We start from the raw sequence: 18,799 nt of genomic DNA on the forward strand, positions 1-18,799 counted from the left end.
CAGCTGTTGCTCAAGAAGCTTGCTGTTTTGGCGGCCGCACCTGAGGGACAGAGATGCTGAGCGCTGGGTCTGGAAAGGGAGCAGGGGACAGGGAGCCAGGGATGACTTTCACTGCGCCTCCCATTCGGGAGGGAGGCCCTGCAGAAAACTGCCCCCTCCCAACCCTCGTTCACTGTTGGTGCGATTGTAAAATGGTACACCCGCCGGGGAAAACCACATGACGGGTCCTCCAAAAATTAAACAGAATTCCCCCATGATCCAGCACTTCCACTTCTGCGTATACACCCACAAGAACTGAAAGCAGAGTCTCAAAGAGATATTTGCACACCCATATTCACAGGAGCACGATTCACGAGAGCTAAAACGTGGAAGCAAACCAAGTGTCCATTGCCAGATGAATGGATCACGTGTACATACACAATATTATTATTTAGCCTTAAAAAGGAAGGACGTTCTCACACGCTACCGCATGGATGGACCTTGAAGATATTACGCAAAGTGACAGAAGCCAGTTCACAAGAAGACAGATACTGCGTGAATGATTACATGAGGCACCCAGAGAAGTCAAACACATAGGGACAGAAAGAAGTGGGGTGCCAGGGCCTGGGGTGGGTGGGGATGGGGAATTACCATTGAATGGGTATAGAACTTCAGTTCTGCAAGACGAGAAAGCTCTGGAGATGATGGTGGTGATGGCCACACAACAATGTGAAGGTACTTGACGCCCCTGAACTGTACACATAAAAATGATTTAAATGGTATATTTTATGTTTGTACATTTTACCACAAATTAAAAAGTAAATAACTTTTAAACTTGCCTCTGATTTGGGGGAACCCAAATTAAACCAAGGAGCAGGGTGGGGCAGCTGCTGCCACACAGACCCAGCAAGGGCCAGGCTACGGAGATGTGAAGGGTCATCGGTGGGGCCTCCCCCTTCCCTTGCCTCCCTGGCCTCCTTTCTGGTCCTCACTTACGTTGTGCTCTTTCCCACCCAGTGCCCCTTATCCACGCCGCTCCCCCTGCCTGGGATACTTTCTGCCAGATCTCGCGTTTCCTCATCACAGTCCCAGCTCAGACGTCACCTCTTCATAGAGGCCCATGCTGCGCGTCCGAAATAAAATAGCTGCCTTCCCACGCCCTCCCCACTGGCTGTTCGAGTGTCCCCCACCTTCACTTTTTAGGTTTCTGCCTCCCACTTTCTGGAACTGTGGTATTTACTTGTTCTTCTCCATCTCGCCTTTCTAGCTCATAAACTCCGTGGGGGTGATGTGGTATAGCGGTAATGGCAAGGATGCTCGGAACCAGACGGCCTGGGATCAAATCCTGGCTCCACGACTGACTGGCTGAGTGATCTCGGGAAAAGTACTTAACCATTCTGAGCCTCAGTTTCCCCATCTGTAAAGGGGGGATGATAAAGGTGCTGAGCCCACTGGGTTGACAGGAGGACTGTCGGGTTGACAGGAATGAGTTAACAAGTGAAAAGCCCTTAGAACAGAGTCTGCACAGTACTGAGAAGAGAGAAGTAAGGGGTCTCGTTGTGACAAGCGGTGGGTACAAGGACAAGGCCTACCTTGCTCGTCACGGTATCTGCAGGGCCTGGCATATAGTCAGTACCCAATAAAACCTTAAAGAATGAATGAATCAAAAAATTCTGCAGAGAGATAAGACCTTCATGAAATTCAGTTTCATTTTCAAGGATGGGCCTATGGAGCTGAGTCAGCTCCCAAGGAGGTGAAAGTCCCCCAAGAGGCCTGCTCCATCCTCCTGCCCACACAGGCCTGGGCCCCTTGAGGTGGGCTCCACCCAGCCTCAGGTGCTTAGCTTTTGCATTGGGAACATCCTGAGAACACTCAGGCTGCTTCTGAAGGTCCTGGGAAAGTAGGTAGAAAAGCTGGTTCCCCCCAGTGGTGGTGAGGGCAGCTAGCCGGCCACTGCTGGTATCAAGGGAATACAGGGGGTGGGTGGGCTCTAGACAAGGCCATGTGGGTGCACCTGGGGTCCTCAAATCTGCCACTGCTTCGCCTTAAAGTGTGTTCTTTCTTTGTTATTTGTTTGCTTATTTACTTATCCTCCCAAATATTTTACCTTTCACATTTACATGTGAATCAAGCTGGAATTGACTTCTGTGCCTAGTGGGAGGTAAAAGTCAAGATCCGTCTTTCCCATATAGTATCCAAATGACCCTGCGTCATTTACCCAAAAGACCATTCTTTTCCCACCGCACATCCGTGTCTCCTTTGCCATACACTGGAATTCTTATTTTCGCTTATTTTCGCTCATTTTTGCAGCAGGTGTATAGAAATACAGGCACACCTCATTTTATCGCGCTCTGCCTTACTGCGCTTGGCAGATATCGCATTCTTTACAAATTGAAGGTTTGTGGCAACCCTACGTTGAGCAAGTCTGTTGGCGCCATTTTCCCGACGGCATTTGCTCACTTTGTGTCTCTGCATTACCTTTTGGTGATTCTCACAATATTTCAAATTGTTTCATTATTATTATATTTGTTACGGTGATCTGTGATCAGTGATCTTTGATGTTACCCTATTTCCTGAGACACAACAATATTGAAATTAGGCCATTTACTAACCTTCCAATGGCCTCTAGGTGTTCATCTGAAAGGAAGAGTCACATGTCTCTCTCTTTAAATCAAAAGCTAGAAATGGTTAAGCTTGGTGAGGAAGCCATGCCGAAAGCCAAGCCAGGGGACTTCCCTGGTGGCACAGTGGGTAGGACTCTGCGCTCCCAACGCAGGGGGCCGGGCTTCGATCCCTGGTCACGGAACTAGAGCCCACATGCATGCCGCAACTAAGAGTTTGCATGCCACAACTAAGGAGCCCGTGTGTTGCAACTAAGGAGCTGGCAAGTTGCAGCTAAGGGGCCTGGGAGCCACAACTAAGGAGACTGCAAGCCACAACTAAGGAGACTGTGAGCCACAACTAAGGAGCCCACATGCTGCAACTAAGGAGTTGGTGCTCCGCAACTAAGGAGCCCACCTGCCGCAACTAAGACCCAGTGCAACCAAATAAATATTAAAAAAGAAAAGAAAGCCAAGCCAGACTAAAGCTAGGTCTCTTGCACCAAACAGTTAGCCACGTTGCGAATAAAAAGCAAAAGTTCTTGAAGGAAATAAAAAGTGCTACTCCAGTGAACCCATGAATGATAAGAAAGTGAAACAGCCTTACTATGAATACGGAAAAAGTTTGAGTGGTCTGGATAGAAGATTAGACCAGCCACAACATGCCCTTAAGGAAGGGCTTAATCCAGAGCAAGGCCCTAACTCTCTTCAATTCTATGAAGGCTGAGAGAGGTGAGGAAGCTGCAGAAGTCTGAAGCTAGTTGAGGTTGGTTCACGAGGTTTAAGGAAAGAAGCCGTCTCATCTCCGTAACAGGAAAGAGCAAGGGGAAGCAGCAAGTGCTGATGCAGGAGCTGCAGCAAGTTATCCAGGCGATCAAGCCAAGATCATCAATGAAGGTGGCTACACTCAACAGCAGATTTTCAACATAGATGCAACAGCCCTCTACTGGAAGGAGATGCCGTAGCCAGAGAGAGGAAGTCAATGCCCGGCTTCAGAGCTTCAAAGGGCAGGCTGACTCTCTCATTAGGGGCTAACGAAGATTTAAGTTAAAGACAACGCTCATTTACCATTCTGAAATCCTTGAGCCCTTAAGAATTATGCCAAATCTACTCTGCCCGAGCTCTATAAACGGAACAACAAAGGCTGAGGACAGCACATCTGTGTACAACATGGTTTACTGAATATTTTAAGCCCACTGTGGAGACCTTCTTCTGAGAAAAAAAGATTCTGTTCAAGATCTGACTGCTCATTGACAATGCATCTGGTCACCCAAGGGCTCTGATGGAGATGTACAATGAGATTAATGCTGTTTTCATGCCTGCTAACACAACATCCATTCTGCAGCACATGGATCAGGGAGTCATTTTGACTTTCAAGTCTTACTATTTAAGAAATATATTTCATAAGGCTATAGCTGTCATCGATAGTGATTCCTCTGATGGATCTGGGCAAAGTCAATTGAAAACCTTCTGGAAAGTAGTCACCATTCTAGATGCCACTAAGAACATTCATGATTCATGGGAAGAGGTCAAAATATCAACATTAACGGGAATTTGGAAGAAGTTGATTCCAATCCTCATGGATGACTTTAAGGGGTTCAAGACTTCTGTGGAGGAAGTAGATGTGGTGGAAATAACAAGAGAAGTAGAATTAGAAGTGGAGCCTGAGGATGTGGCTGAATTGCTGCAGTCTCATGATAAAACTTGTACAGATAAGGAGTTGTTTCTTATAGATGAGCAAAGAAAGTAGTTTCTTGAGACGAAATCTACTCCCGGGGAAGGGAGTAGATTGTTGAAGTGAAGACTGTTGAAATGACAACAAGGGATTTAGACTATCACATAAACTTAGTTGATAAAGCAGTGGCAGGGTTTGAAAGGATTGACTCCAATTTTAAAAGAAGTCCTATTATAGGTAAAATACTATCAAACAGCATCGCACACTGCACGGAAACTGTTCATGAAAGGAAGACTCTAAAGTGTAAATATAACTTTTATATGAACTGGGAAATCAAAAAATTTGTCACTGTATTGCAATATTTGCTTTACTGCAGTGGTGTGGAACCAAACCCACAGTATCTCTGAGGTGCGCCTGTCCGGATTTTTTTGTACGTATATTAAACTTGTATACAACCATCTTGCTCAATTCACCAACTAATACTAACCATCTGTATTTAGAGTTTTTAAGATTTTCTAGTTATAGAATCATGTTTTCATGATAATGACAGTCTTAGCTATTCTCCAATCCTTATGCCACACATTTCTTTTTCTTGCCTGATTGCAGTGGTTAGGCCTCCAGCACAATGTTGGATAGAAGTGGTGATAAAGATACATAGAACTTGTCTTATACCAGACTTTAGGAGAATAATTTTCAATAACTATTGAGTATGATGTTTCTTCTCCTGTGTTCTTTTTTTTTTTTTTTTTTTTTTTGCGGTACGCGGGCCTCTCAGTGTTGTGGCCTCTCCCGTTGCGGAGCACAGGCTCCAGACGTGCAGGCTCAGCAGCCATGGCTCACGGGCCCAGCCGCTCCGCGGCATGTGGGATCTTCCCGGATCGGGGCACGAACCCATGTGCCCTGCAGCGGCAGGACTCTCAACCACTGCGCCACCAGGGAAGCCCCTCCTGTGTTCTTTAATAAGATATCCCTGCTTCTCCAAGGAAGGGAAAGCATGAGATAATGAATGCTTTGGTCTGAAGCAATAGAGGGGCAACATGGCACAGCAACTCACCCTGGGGGACCCAGCTCCCCACCATCTGGCCAGGTGACCTGAGCAGCCCACATCACCTCAGCTGAGCCCCTGTTCTCCATCTGTGACTGTGGACTAGCCTCACTGACCCTGATTCCCTTATGGCTTTGCCCTAAGGACCCAGAAGGATGACTTCTGTGAAAGTGCTTTATAAACTCCAAAGGACATTACAAGGTGAGACAGTGGCCTCCATGTTCACTGTTTGCGAGAGGGAGGATGCAGGAGACTCTAAGCTGAGGGTCTGGGGGTGTGGTGCAGGGGAGAACATAGGGAGGGCAAGGGGAGCAAGACAAGCAGAGGGAAGGCGGTCACGTGAGGTCCTTCACCACCACCCTGAGCCGGGCCTGGGGCTGGGACCTCAAAGCAGGATTGTTTTTTTTGGCCTATGCCATGCAGTTTGTGGGATCTCAGTTCCCTGACCAGGGATTGAACCCAGGCCCTCAGCAGTGAGCGCACGTAGTCCTAACCACTAGACCTCCAGGGAATTCCCAGAGCAGGGGTCTTCCAGCCTAAGGAGGATCAGAATCCCCAGGAGTGCTGTTGTTAAACACACTGCCTCTGTTGGCAGAGTTCCTATTCAGTAGGTGCTAGGGATGAAGTATTTGTGTCCCCTCAAAATTTGTGTGTTGAAGTCCTAACCCTCCACGTGACGGTGTTTGGAGGTGGGCCTTTGGGAGGTGATTAGAGTTCAATGAGAGGTCATGAGGGTGCGGCCCCTGTGATGGGATTAGTGGCTCCAGGGTTACTGCCTGCTGTGGGTCTGGGATGACCTCAGCAGGATACCGCTCCTCAGAGCCTTGAGCAGGGTTGGGGACAGGGATCAGGGTCTGGCCTGGCCCCTTTCCTCCACTGGCCCTCCATCCTCGGTGGGGGATGCCTGCCCACCCCACCCCACCCCACCCCCGCCCCACAAGCTGGATGTCCCCTGAAGACTCTGAGCAAAGTGCGGGGCTGCCTCACTCTTTTTCACCAGGACTCAGCACACATTACCGAGACCATCACTTCATGGGCAGGCTCCTCTGCTCCCACACGCGGAGCACATTTTAGCTGAGACCAGAGAAAAATCTGATTGCTTCCCCCGCACAGTGACAGTGCCATCCTGGGCTCAGGCGGGCTCTCCAGCAGCCCTTCCCAGCCTCCCTATTATTGGTGAAGCCAGACTTTCAATTAAAGTGAAAGCTGGCAGACTCAGATCCTAAGCAATTAGGAGTGCCAGGCCTCTCTAATTAACCAGCCAGCCCCTCTCCCTTCCCACCACAGCCTTCTGATAATGAGAGCAGGCAGCCTGGGCATGCAGGCCCAATTAGAGGGGACGCTGCTCTGAGGACCAGCATCGTGGGTTCCACTCGCACGCTCATTAGCTTGTGGCCGCCGAGCACTGCCAGGGCTTTTGCTCAGGACACCGCCATGTGGCCAGGAGCACCTGAGGATCTGACCCCAGACATGGATCTGGATGCTTCCCACGTCAGAGAGCTCCCCAGCACCCCTGCTCTGCGCCTGCCCTTGCCCACGCACCTCCTGGGAGCCAGTGCTATAGCCATTGCAAAAGGTGGGGAGGTGGAGAGGAGCGATAGAAATAAATAGGGAGGCGCCCTGGAAATTGGTGAGCCCAGAGTGGAGGGCTCCTGATACCCCCAATCTGGTCACTACCTTGTTAGATCTCTCTTAGCCCCCAAGGGCTGCCTCTGTAACCCCAAACCCAACTGTAATTAATTATCCATAATCATTTAACACCCACTGCCTAGAGGGCAGGCATCTGTGTGTATCTCCAATGCCTGCACCAGTATATTGTCATATTTATATGACAACACATATTTGTTGAAAGAGTGAATAGATGACATTGTCTATCCCTCCCAGACACCAGAGAGCCCCTGTACAAGGGCTAAAGTTTTGCAGGGGGCTGTGAGGTTAAGTCTGGGCCTCCCTCCTGATTCTCCAGAGACTTGGCTCCTAAGCGACCACCACCTGGCAGAGTGGCCCAGGGTGTCCTCCCTGTCTTCTGGGCCTGAATCCTCATAGTCAAGCACTTGCCCAGCCCATTTCCAGCTGTATGCCTATGCTGTGCTGTTCTCCCATCCCTGGAATGCCCTTGGCTCTGCTTTCAGCCTCTCAGAAGCCTAACCAACTTTCAGGAGCCAGCTCCTCCAGGCAGACCTCCTGATTGTTCTCAGTCCTGGAAACCCTGGTCCCAGCCATAGTCAGCATCACTCTAGAGGGTACTGTCTTCCCACCTTGACCATGAGGACCAGAGGGAAGTGGCCGTTCTGGACCCTTCTCCTTTTGGAGTCCCCTAACCCAGAATTAACCCAGAACAGGCTGAATAAGTGACTGAGTGTTAGGTTCACCTGAGGAACTTGCACAGAAATTAAGTTTGGTTTCCCTGCTTAAGATATCCAATCCTGGAGAGCTACAAAGGCTTCCAGAGGCTTTTATATAAATTACAAAAAATTTGGGACTAACTGTGGGAACTCCAACTTTCAGTTCAAGAAAACATGAATTGTAGGGAATTCCATGGCAGTCCAGTGGTTAGGACTCAGCAGTTTCACTGCCAGGGCCCAGGTTCAATCCCTGGTGGGGGAAGTAAGATCCCGGGGAGAGGGGTGGGGAGGAGAGGGGGGGAGAGAGAGAGAGAGAGAGAGAGAGAGAGAGAGAGAGGGAGACAGGGAGAGACAGGGAGAGAAAGGGAGAGACAGGGAGAGAAAGGGAGGGAGGGAGGGAGGGATGATGAAAAGAAGGAAGGAAGGAAGGAAGAAAGGAAGGAAGGAAGGAGGAAGGAGGGAAAACATGAATTGTAAAAAGGAGAACATAGGTTGCTATCAGCTGAATTGTGTCCCATCAGAATTCTTGTGTTGAAGCCCTAATCTCCAATGTGACTGTATTAGGAGACAGGGTCTTTAGTAGGTAATTAAGGTTAAATGAGGTCATAAGGGAGAGGCCCTGATCCAAACGGACTAGTGACCTTATCTGAAGTAGGAGAGAGACCAGAGCTCTCTCTCCACCATGTGTGGACACAGTGAGAAGGTGGCCGTCTGCAAGCTAGGAGGAGAGTCCTCATCAGAAACCAGATTGGCCAGCACACTGATCTTGGACTTCCCAGCCTCCAGAACTATGAGAAATCGATTTCTGTCGTTGAAGCCACCCAGTCTGTGGTCTTTTGTTATGGCAGCCTGAGCTGACTGATCCATGGGATATCACTAAACCTCTTCTGAGATGTATGTGCGGTTGGTTCTGTTTTTGTAACACCTGGGCAGTCTGAACAGCTAGGACCTCGAAGTGAATTAATAATAATAGTGATAATAATGATAACAGGAATCCTTTACTGAGAGTTTGCAATGGACCCGACACTAAGGGCTTCCCTGCATTAGCTCATCTACTCCTCACACCCACCCAATAATGATGTAGTTCTATTCCCCCGTTTACAGATGAAGAAACAGAGGCCCAGAGAGGTTAAGTGGCTCATACAAGGTCATTGCACTGTGCCCAAGCTGGAGCACAACCCAGGTCTCTCTGCATGGGAACAGCACTTACTGGCAACCCAGGAGGACCTCCATCCCCTCACCGTGCAGGACCAAGTGACTTCTAGCCCTGGCCCATTTGGAATCTAGGGCTCGCTTTCCTTCCTAAGACCCTCAATCACCCCCCTAACCCCTCCCTATTTGCTTAGAATACATTGAAAAGATTGATTCCCTTAGCGTATGGCTTTTGTCCCTATGTTGCCTTGTCCCCAACCTCATCATCTTCCAATGACAGCCATCGCCACCTAACTCATCTGCTTTTCTTCTATGTCCCCCTGTCACGCACTTGCCAGACAGCAGCTAGGCTCACCTCCTAAAAACACAAACCAGATCACATTACATCCCTGCTTAAAACGCTCCACTGACATCCCATGAAACTTAGAATCACATCTCAACTCCTGACCTTGACTTACAAAGCTCTGTGTGATTGGCTATGCCCACCGCTCGCTCCCTCTGCCCCAGAAGCCTTCATTAGTTCCTTGAACATGCCCAGCTCATTTCTGCCTCAGGGCCTTGGTGCCTGCTGGTCCCTCTGCCTGCAACACTCCTCCACCTGGATCTTCCCGGGGCTGGCTTCTGCTTGTGGTCAGGTCTGAGCTCACAGAGACTCAACTTGAGCACCTTGTTTTAATTCACTACAGAGCCCTAGGTCTACTTAACCGTTATTTTATATTTGTTTATTGTCTGTCTTCTCCTACCCCTCCATGAGAGCAAGGACTTTATCTTGTTCATGGTATCGCCAGAACCTAGAACAGGGCCTGCACACAGCAGACCCTCTACTATTTGCATAAGGAGTAAATGAATGACTGAATGAATAACACAGTCTTCTCAAGGATGGATGAAGATAACCCCCCCAAATGCCCATCGTTCAGCTGTGGCCCTAATTGGCATGCTCTCCTCCCACTCTCACCCAAGAACAAGTCCCCTCAGGAACTCAGAGGGCTCCTTATCTCACCATCCAAGCCAGGACCAAGTCTTCAGCCTGCTGTGAAATAAGAACATTTTCAAATGGAAATGTCCTCTGGAAAAGCCATGGGTGGGGGTGGTGAGAGTATCTGGAAGAGCATTCCCCCACCCCCACATCCACTGAGGTTCTCCCCTAGGACTCGCACTGTTGCCTAGGAAACGGCTCTGCAAGGAGCAGCGGGCATTAACCCTTCAGCAACCAGGGGCAGCAGCCTGCCTCTGCGGCAGAGGCCCCAAACTTTTCCAGGGAAAGGAGACAAGGCTCTGACAGGCTCTTCATGGTCCCGCAAACCCGGACATTTATAGTAGTCATGGAGTTGAGGGGCAGAAGGAGGAAACAGGCTGTTGGGCCTCATTCTCCCAGGCAGAAGTCACATACTAGAACCCCACCTGGCCAGGTGCTGGGAGCAAGACATTTCTGAGTCCCTGTGCCCAGTACCTCGTTGGTATCTATCTAGTCTAGGCCTATGGAGGCTTGCGGAGGAGCGGCACCAAAGTGCCCACCCCCTCCCTGACCCTCAGGCCCCTCCCACACCTCCACTGTTCTTGGGACCCCTCACCAGTTAATCCACATTCCTCAGCCCAGTTCACCACATGCGACAGAACAAGGGAAAAGGGACCTTAGCTGAAATCCTGGCTTTCCCACCTGTTCATTTGGTACATTAACTTTTTTGCACCTTGGTTCTCTCATCCAGACTTTGAACATCACTGAAAATGCCCTTGTCAAGGCTGCCAACGGCCTCTGCTGCCAAGTCCACGTTTACTTCTTTGACGTTCCCATAATTTACAGTCCTCTCAACTCTTAACGCCCCACCCCACCCTCAGTCTTCTATTCCCTGTTAATTCTTTCCAGAATTTATTTCTTCCTGAAATCTTATCTATTACTTATTTACTATTTACTTTATTTATTTACTTTACTATTATCTATTACATTACTCTTCTTTGGTTCCCTCAAGAGAGAAAGTTCTTTCTCTGCCTTGTTCACCAAAATAACTCCAGGCTTAAAATAATGACTAGCACATGGAAGTTACTTGAGAATGGGTTCTAGTAAAACTAGAGTGAAAAACAAACAAAGAGAAAAAGACATGGTGTCTTGGGAACAGTGCTTCTAACCTAGGAGGGCAGTAAAGGGAAGTCCCGTGATGACAGCTATGCAGTAACTACTGTAGGCTAGAGCAGGAATAAGAGTCCAGAAGAGATACTGGCAGGGAAAGAAAAAGGAGGCTTCACGCAATAGAGAGTAAAGTTCAGATGCTAAATAACCTTGAGGACTGGAAGGCACGTTATTCTTTGGTCAATGAGAAAAGAAAGGCAATTAGAAACTCCAGGAAAAACAGAAAGTTATTTGAAGAAGTCTTGGACTCAATATTAATATGTGGCATAATTTAGAACAATCAGTGGAGTATAAGAAAAGGAGAAAATCCACTTGGTCTTGCTGCAAAGATCATTCTCGTTTGAGTGGCCAGGGATCAAGAGAGCAGACCAATAGCACAGGAAGTATAATCTTAGCAAACTGTTTGGCCCTGAGGAAAATTGTATTTATTTAATGACAACTAATAACATATCCTGAATACTTATATGCCAAACAAGGTTTTAAGAGCTTTGCATAGAATATCGAATCCTCACAACTCTCTAAGGTACATATTATCACCATCCCCATTTTACAGATGAGGAAGGTGATGCTTGACGTAGTAAATAAGTTTTCTGAGGTCATACAGCTAGTGGAAGAGCTGGACTCACACCCAGGCCTGGGAGACCCAGAGGTCCACTCCCCAGAGCTGGCCCCAGAAGCCTGGCCATTTGACCTTCAGGCCCCAATCCTTCTTGCCAAGAAGCATAGGATACCATGTATGCACGCATGTACACACACACACACTCCTGGGAGCCAGGATGCAAAGCCACAGAGTAACAGGGCTGGTCCAGGCTGGGAAGCCAGAGCAGGGCCTTACCTTCCTGCAGTCTTTGCAGAACACCGATGAGCTGCCCAGGAAGCCCAGCACCTCCCCACAGAGCAGACACTGGGAGAGGCCGTTCCCCATCACATTGCGCCTCATGGTCTCCAGCCGCTCCACCAGCCGCCTGCAGCACAGGACACAGAGTCAGATGGCATGTGCTTCCTGTCTCCAACCAGACCCCTGCCCAGGCGCGGCTGCCACGGGGCCCCAAAACTATACCACTTCCTGGGGGTTGGTTCCCTCACCTGGGGTACTGTTCCCTGCCCCATCCCTTCCCCTGGCTAACTCCTAATCATTCACTCACTCATCAGCCATGAACTGGGCACCTACAACATGCCAGACACTGGGAATATTGTAGCAAACAAGCCAGAGATGGACACGGTCCCTGTCCTTATGGAATTTATGTTCAAAAAAGGGAGAAAGTCCATAAACAAGCAAACCGACTTCAGAGGGGGGAGTGTTATGAAATAAAATAAGTGGGGCTGGGAGGGAGCAGGGCATGTTAGATGGTGATTAGGGAAGGCCTCTCTGAGGACATTTGAACTGAGAGGTAAAGGATGACAAGGACCAAACGTGTGAAGAGCTGGGGGTGCATCCCAGGCAGAGGGAACAGCAAGTACAAAGAGCAAGGCCCTGGCGCGTTAGAATGGTAAGAAGACCAGGGGGGCTAGACTGCCTGGGATAAAGGAGGCTGGAGGGGTGAGGAGGGGCCAGGTTACACAGGGTTTGTAGGTTGATTGGTTTTGGAAGTTTGGATTGTTTTCTAAGATCAACGCGAGCCCACTGAAGAGTTTTAAGTAGAGGACTGATCTGATCTAAGCTCCCTAAAAGCTAAAAGCTCCCTCCAGCTGCTGTGGGAAGCTGGGATTACAGGGGGAGTCCGGTGAGGAAGCCGGCAGCAGGCAGCGGGAGGGCTGGGGAAGGAGGACGGAGAGCAGGACGGGCTGTATTTCAGAGTCAGCATGGATGGATTTGGGGGAGGAGAGGTAAGAGAAAGACCCAGGATGGAGTAGAGCCTTTTGGCTTAAACACCTGGGTGGACGGAGAAGCTAGAGGGAGAAAGAGAAAGAGGTCCTCTCTGAACCCCGCTGAGCCCAGGATAGGTGCCTTTCCTCGAGTCCCATGGCCCCCCAGCCCACCGTGACCCCTGTTTCATGACAACCTGTCATACGACACTGCCACCCCCACAACGCGGCCACTTCTGCTTCTGTTTCGTTGGCCGCTGTGTCTCCAGTGCCCAGTGGATTCCCAGTGAAAATTCTTGAATGCATGGAAGACGGGGTGTGGGTACATTATGTCCTGTAACTCTCACAACCGCCCAGTGCAGAGGATGCTGCTTCCCTCCCACTTTAAAGGTGAGAAGATTGAGGCTCCGAGATGTGAAGTCACTTGCCAGCGTCGCACAGCTCATCAGAGGTAGCGCCAGGGCCACACTCAGGCCACCCCAAGCCTCACGGCAACTCCGCCCTCTCCCCTGGGGTGATCAGGCCCTGCCTGGGGGCCGACGGAGGGCGGACTGGGCGCCGAGGCTGCCTCTGCCCACCTGCCCTCCAGCTGGTACTCCTGACTTCCACAGGAATCGCCGTCCCTCTTCCAGGGACCTGCAGGTTTCCGGCAGCAAAGCCGAGTTCGGCCCTGGCCTGACCCACTTATTTTTGGGGGACCCCCTCTCCGTACAGTCCTGTGACTCCCACTCATGGAAACACACAGGATGCACCTCCTCCCTCTGAGATGATTCACTGTCTCCTGGGCCATTCCTGCCCCAGCCAAACCCAGCGCTCACAGCCAGGGCCAGACGATGTGAGCGGCACAGGGAAGGCAAAGATGACAGTCCAGATGGATGCGGGCGGGGCGCAAATGCTTCCCGCAGCTGCGGGGAGCCCATGGGGGACACCCCTCACCAGCTCCCAGCACGCCCTCCTGGGGGAGCCCGAGGGATGTGGTGCTGGCCCATCAGTCATCAGCACAGGCACCTCGGAGACCTGCAGAGCCTTGCAGGACCCTTGGGCTAGGCCTGAGAGAGGGAGGGGCCCCAGCCAGGTGTGGTGGGGAGAAAAGAGCAAAAGACAATTAGTCTGTCAGATACAAACCCTTTTTGTAATGAAATGGTAGTAACATGTCAGTATTACGGAGGCACAGACAACAAACTGTTTGGACAGCAGTGGTCTTTGTAGCGGTGCTTTCACTTTCCAGAACTGTGCATTTCTACAATGTCTGACTTTTTAAAAATGATCACCTATTTAATAGAAAAAAATAAATAGAAAAAGAACAAGGAGACCAGAATCAAATTAATTCTTGCCAGTGCCCTGCATTTATGTTTTCCTCCTCGTGCCTGCCTGTGTTTTTCAGATTGTCTAGGAAGTATGAATTGCTTTTGTAATTAAACAAAAAAAAAGCCACAACAAAACTGAAGACTATGTAGGAGACGGCTCTAGATGCCGGAGGCCGGAAGAGCTTAGATTAAGCTGGAGAGCGGCTCCTGTTGGTCTTTGATGGGAGAACCCACAGTTCAGCCTCCACGTCAATCCCTCCCCCGGCTGAACCACAGCGACCCTCCTTTGTGCAGAGCTAAACAGACCTTAACGTGTTTGACGGCACTCATTCATCCTCCCCACAGCTTGGGGCCCACACATCAGCCGCTATCCCCATCTTACAGAGGGGTATACTGAGGCTTGGACAGGCTGGGTTAGGAATCTGCACGCCAGGGGCGTTCAGGCAGAGCTGACTCACTCCCAGTGAAGAGCTGGAACTAGGAGCCAGGGCGCCAGACGCCCAGCCCACTGATCTGGCACTAAATGCCCTGCTTCCCTGTCCACGGCCTCACTCCTGCCCCATCTTGGGAGCAGCCCTTACCCGACTCTCTGCTGTTCCAGGACGTCAAGCCGCTCGGCCCTCTGGATGACCTGCAGGATGGCCTCCACCTCGGCTGGGCTGAGGCACTGGCTCTTCCTCTGCTTCTCTGTCTGGTAGGTGTGCACAGACCAGCCCGTCTGCAGCCTTGAGAGAGAACAACACGGAAGTGCAACCCCAGTGCAAACTGGCATCCCCGCCACATCCACAAAGGTCCCCTGAGCACAGTCTGTGTGTCAGGGGCAAGGGGTTCAGACACCAGCCTCCAAACGCTACCTCTGCCACCCGCCAGCTCCCGGCTCCCACAAGGATGGCAGCACCCCCTTAGCACCTCGGGGGGGTTGGGGGGAGACAGGAGCATGGAATGCGCAGAAGGCCACGGCCACAGCATGAGCGGTTTCAAGGGAACAGCACAGAAGATGACCAAGAGAAGAATGAACACCCGGATCTGAGTTGTACAAGAAAGTGAGATGGAGTTTACTATGGGATAGGAAAGACTGGTAATTAGGTTAAAAACAAGCACTGAGGATAAAAGGATATTCACGCAGCATTCTGAAAACTAGAGGGATCCAGGGCACGAGGTTACCCTGGAGGAGCGGGAGGGCCGGCCAGTGTGGCGAGGCGGGGCTGGGGCCCGGCCCAGAGCCCCAGGACTGAGGGGAAGAACTCCAACCCTTTCTATTTTTCTGGCTGGTGAGAGTGGCAGCAGTGGACCGAGCCCCAACTCCCTGCCCTGGGGCCCAGCTTCTCCCAGACTTTCTGCGCCAGGTGGTGGGAACACAGAGACGGACAAGGTGGCAAGGTCACTGCCCTCCAGAACTACAATATTCTGGGGGAGATGGATGCCCGATCAGTTACAAAAATATTTATTTACTGAAAAATTCGGAGAGCCATTCATTCAATACCTATTTATTGAGGATCCACTGTGATGCCAGGCTCGCTAGGTGCTGGGACGAGCCACTGGGCAGGCCACGCGGGTGGTCGTGAGGAGGATGTACAAATAAGGGGAACTGACCCAGGCAGGGGAGCAGCTCTAGAAGGGCTCCCCTAAAGAAGCGGCAGCAGGCAAGAGATTGTGACACAGGATACAGGGCAGGAAGATGAGGGTGTGGATGCCTTCCTAGTGGTTCCCTGAAACGGATGGACACTGGTGGTCTCACGTCACCACCCAGTCCAGCTCTTGCATCCAAGCACTGCCGACACTGTATAAATTGGGAGAGCTAAAAAGCATGTCCTTTCTCTGTGAGTAGAGAGAAAGCCATCCCAGGCTGGTTAAGGTGAAGGACTCAGATTCTGAAGTCCAATGGGTGGTCTCATCTTATGGCTCTGTCCCTTCCCAGGTATGAGAACTTGGATAGCTGCTCATCCTTGATTTCTTGATCTGTCTCTTTAAGGGATGCCAGGAAGATGAAATAAGGAGGGTATATAAAGTGCTCTGTACATAGCAGATGCCCAGTTGCTGAATAAGTGGCAGTGATGATTTTTATAATGATCATGGGTGAGACCATTAGGAACAGCTTAACCAAAGAGGTAGCATTTGTGCTGGGTTTTGCAGGATGAATAGGAGCTCCCCCAATGGAAGCAGGGAGTTGGCATTCAGGCAAAGGACACTGAACATGCAAAGGCACGAAGGCATAAAGTAATGTGCTGCATTGGAGAGGTCTAGACTTCTAGACTGCCTATTTCTCCAATTTAAAAAAATGCCTTGGTACAAACTACTATGGATCAAATAAATAAGCTACAAGGATATAGTGTACAGCACAGGGAACATAGCCAATAATTTTTACAATAACTTCAAATGGAGTATAATCTATAAAATATTGAATCACTATGTTGTACACCTGAAACTAATATAATACTGTAAATCGACTATACTTTAATTTAAAAAAATACCTTGCCCTAGACTAATACTTTTTTAAGTGACCCTCACAGAGCTGAGGAAAGCGAAGAATGGGAACGGGGCAGGACTGGTGGGGACAGGAAGGGAGGCCAGGCCTTGGAGTGGGCAGGGGTACACATTCACCTGTCCCTGGCTGCGGGAATCTGTAACACCCTCCTTTAAGGAGCCTGGCATTACAAGGCAGCACACCCCGGGGAGGAGATAAAAGCATTTACTCTTCTAAAAGGTGCTACGGGCTTCCCTGGTGGCGCAGTGGTTAAGAATCCGCCTGCCAATGCAAGGAACACGGGCTCGAGCCCTGTTTCGGGAAGATCCCACGAGCCGCGGAGCAACTAAGCACGTGCACCACAACTACTGAGCCCGCGTACCGCAACTACTGAATCCCACGCACCTAGAGCCCGTCCTCCGCAACAAGAGAAGTCACTGCAATGAAAAGCCCGCACACCGCAACGAAGCATAGCCCCCGCTCGCCGCAACTAGAGAAAGCCCGCGTGCAGCATCGAAGACCCAATGCAGCCAAAAATAAATAAATAGATAAAAGGTGCTACAACAGTTTCTGGCTGCTGCTGAGCGCAAGACCAGGTCACAGAGAGCCAAAGGGAATGCCGGCGGGGTCACCAGGGGTCACACCGGGCCCTCCTACAAGAGCACAGCTCTCGCCAGCTCCTCACATCCAGCCACGGAGGACGCATCATCTCGCCTGGTGTCAGAGCAGAGAGGGAGAGAGGACGGTTTCACCCCTGGTCTCTCCCCCACAGGGGCCACATGGGGGCTAAAAGAGCCGAGCCATCCCAGTGAGACAAATTAACTGTGATGCAAAGAGTCCTGCAAATCACGCAGGACTCCACTCTTCTTGGGCATTTCAGATTAATTTTTCTATCCTCTTTTGATGTTTCAGCTCTGTCCCCTGCAGGCTCACAAGGTTTAATTGCAAATCTCTTGAACTTGGTTCCATTTGGGAAATGCTGGCTCCTGTACCCAGCACGACTTGACAGATGAAGAGGCACTCTTGGGCTTATTTGATCCCAGGGACCCCCAACACCCTGGAGGGACAGGAAGAGACTGGAAGGCTGGAGAGGCATCTGGGAGCCCCTGGTCTCCAGCCACGGAGGGGGGCAGTGGGTGGAGATCGGCTGATCTAACTACAGCTGAGGGGTCACCAAGCTGAGAGATAACAGGAAAACTGAGGGCAAACCAGAACAAGAGAGACCCAGACACGAGCATGGCAGAGACCTGGGATGCTTCAAGGCTGGTTGTGTGTTTCAGCCCAGAGGGCAGCTCTTCATAAATTAGACAAGCCTTTGGTCTGTCAACTCAACTATGAAGTGGGCATCCAGAGATCAAAGGCTCCCCGCTGCCAGGGACTCAGGGACTGAAGGCTCAGTGATGGGGGATTTATACTCTTAACAGAGAAGGTAAAGGAAGTGGCCTGGCTCCCTGGAGCCTATTGTGATCGAAGGAACATAGGTGTGGGGTCAGATGGACCCAGGGGAGTCCCAGCCCTGCCACTGACAAGGTGGGTGACTTGGGTGAGGACCTCAGCCTCGCTGTCCTCATCTGAGAAATGGGAATACATTCCATACGGCAGTTAAATGAGTGAATGGCTGTGAGGTGCCCAGCTCAGCGCCAGGAGTGTGGTGTGTATTAGACGGGCACTTGTCTCCAAACTGCTCTTTCTGGGGGCCTGGGATTGAATCTTGTCAAAGAAAGGAGAGGAACTAGGAGCGGGGAGGGAAGGCAGGGCCCGGCCAAGCCCTAGAGGTACTCACTTGGCTCGCAGGGCAAGCTGCCGATCATTGGGGCAAACCCACTGATCATTCCCGCTGCCGAAGATGGTGTCGGCCATGACTTGGAACACCCAGTCGGGGTGTGGAGTCACATCTGAGGGGAGAAGAGGGAAGAAGAAAGGGCACGTCATTGGCTGGGGTACAGACGGCAGACAGGGTCCCTCAGACACCCAAAACCGGTACTTCTAACCTATCCCTGTCCGTTGCCGGCCCCTGCCCCATCCCCACCCCGTCCCCGAGGATGTCTGGAATCTCACCAGCAGAATCACTCCTCCAGCTAAATGCTATTCCCTCAAAGCTCCTCTTTCAAAAGACTCGTGATTCTGGGAGGGGTAACTAGGTGGATCACGCAGCTAAGTGACAAGGTTGGACTTGACCGGCAGGATGTCAAAGGGACAGAATCGGAAGGAGAAAACAGGCACACCTCAGCAGTTTTCAAAGTAGCGGGCAAGTCCCAAGGGCGTTTGATCCCTGCACCCTCCAAGTACCACCCCTGCTTT

The 18,799-nt window shown here is 50.7% G+C and overlaps 1 protein-coding gene across 15 annotated transcripts in view; it reads right to left on the minus strand.

The window, feature by feature from the left end:
• RPH3AL (rabphilin 3A like (without C2 domains)) overlaps positions 1-18,799 on the minus strand; it is a 169,876-nt gene that overhangs the window by 79,661 nt on the left and 71,416 nt on the right. For all 15 annotated transcript variants that reach the window (XR_012328445.1, XR_012328447.1, XR_012328448.1 and 12 more), the window contains exons 2-4: positions 18,282-18,393; positions 14,616-14,759; positions 11,757-11,886 (exon numbers count right to left, since the gene is read on the minus strand). Coding sequence is in view for 7 of the 15 variants with exons in the window: in XM_073797260.1 (XP_073653361.1) it covers positions 11,757-11,886; positions 14,616-14,759; positions 18,282-18,358 (351 nt within the window). In the remaining 8 variants the exon portion in view is untranslated. The remainder of the gene's footprint in view (positions 1-11,756; positions 11,887-14,615; positions 14,760-18,281; positions 18,394-18,799) is intronic.

The sequence above is a fragment of the Tursiops truncatus genome, chromosome 20, assembly GCF_011762595.2.
Source record: "Tursiops truncatus isolate mTurTru1 chromosome 20, mTurTru1.mat.Y, whole genome shotgun sequence".
NCBI lineage: Eukaryota > Metazoa > Chordata > Mammalia > Artiodactyla > Delphinidae > Tursiops > Tursiops truncatus.